Source organism: Habropoda laboriosa, unplaced genomic scaffold (assembly GCF_001263275.1).
Source record: "Habropoda laboriosa isolate 0110345459 unplaced genomic scaffold, ASM126327v1 scaffold42, whole genome shotgun sequence".
In the NCBI taxonomy this organism is placed as follows: Eukaryota; Metazoa; Arthropoda; class Insecta; order Hymenoptera; family Apidae; genus Habropoda; species Habropoda laboriosa.
Window position 1 is genome coordinate 985,412 of NW_017100181.1, and position 1,225 is coordinate 986,636.

The window sequence follows — 1,225 nt, forward strand, 5'->3', positions numbered from 1 at the left end:
AAATGTAAGAAAAAAATCAAATCAATGGATATAAAAATAAATTTTTTTGTTTAGCATACTTTGGAACTACACCCAAGCGATAATTAGTAGGAGGTGCATTATTACTATTATTCATTTGTGTTGCTATCTTATTAGCCATAAAAGTACGTTCTTTGTTTAATTTAATAAAATCTATTTCCTCTTTAGATGATAATTTCGAATTTTTTACATCATTTTTGTTCTGTATATTTTGAACATCTCCTCTATCTAAAGGTGAATTTGTTATATTTCTTGAAGATGTATCAATTTGTTCATTTGTTTCATTTTTATTTATTGTTTCATCATAATTCAAATAATTCTTTGATGGATATCTACATAAAAAGTTTTACTATCAGTGAACATAAATGCTATAATTTTTTTATATACATACTTAATCGTTCCTTCAGAATATAAATCATCAATTTCCTTTGGGTTCAATGTCTGAATACCTTGATTTTTAACTTTAATTGGAATTTTTGTATTATCAATATCTTCAACTAATGTATATGATAAATTAGGATGTACTGATGGTTTCTCATGTACTTTTTGTATAGATTTACGCAGTCCTTTGTGCTGCTTGTTTCTTTGCATAAATAACACATTTTCATTTGTTGAATGTGTTGTTTCTTTAATAAAAACATTGCTTTTGTTTAACATTGAGGTGTTAGATTTTTTATGCAATTCTTGTTCATCTAATTTATTATTTACAATTGAATTCTTATCATTGCCTTCATTTTTTTTTATTCGACAATTTGAGTTCATTTTAGACAAAACGTTGCGACTATGATTACGATTATTGTTACTATTATTACTAATCACTTTTTTCCAGTTGTGTACTTGTAATTTTGGAATTTCTTCTGCTTCTTTACTTATATGAAAATGTTGTTTCATACGGCGAAGATTTTTTACATTCTCATGTATAAAATTTTTTCCTTTTACTGGTTCTATAGAAAGGATAATATTAATTATTAAATACTTTTAAAGACAAATTTATAATAGCTATAATGAATATTCGTAAATATAAAATTATTATTTTCATGTTTCTAAATAATTTCGTAAATAACGTACTCACTTAAGTTAGGAAAAATGCCTTTTAACGTTGTCATGTTAACAAAAAATTGTTGAATATTATGGTCTGAAATGATACCTTTTCTTTTCCTTGTTAATTCATAGATCAAATAATGTAATGAACATTATAATCATAATT

At 24.2% G+C, this 1,225-nt stretch overlaps 1 protein-coding gene across 1 annotated transcript in view; it reads right to left on the reverse strand.

Moving 5' to 3' along the window:
* LOC108579031 (probable WRKY transcription factor protein 1) overlaps positions 1-1,124 on the reverse strand; it is a 1,658-nt gene extending 534 nt beyond the window's left edge. Inside the window, exons 1-3 of the mRNA XM_017942459.1 lie at positions 1,091-1,124; positions 410-962; positions 60-350 (exon numbers count right to left, since the gene is read on the reverse strand). Coding sequence (XP_017797948.1) covers positions 60-350; positions 410-962; positions 1,091-1,124 — 878 coding nt within the window. The remainder of the gene's footprint in view (positions 1-59; positions 351-409; positions 963-1,090) is intronic.
* Between the last annotated feature and the right edge of the window lie 101 nt (positions 1,125-1,225).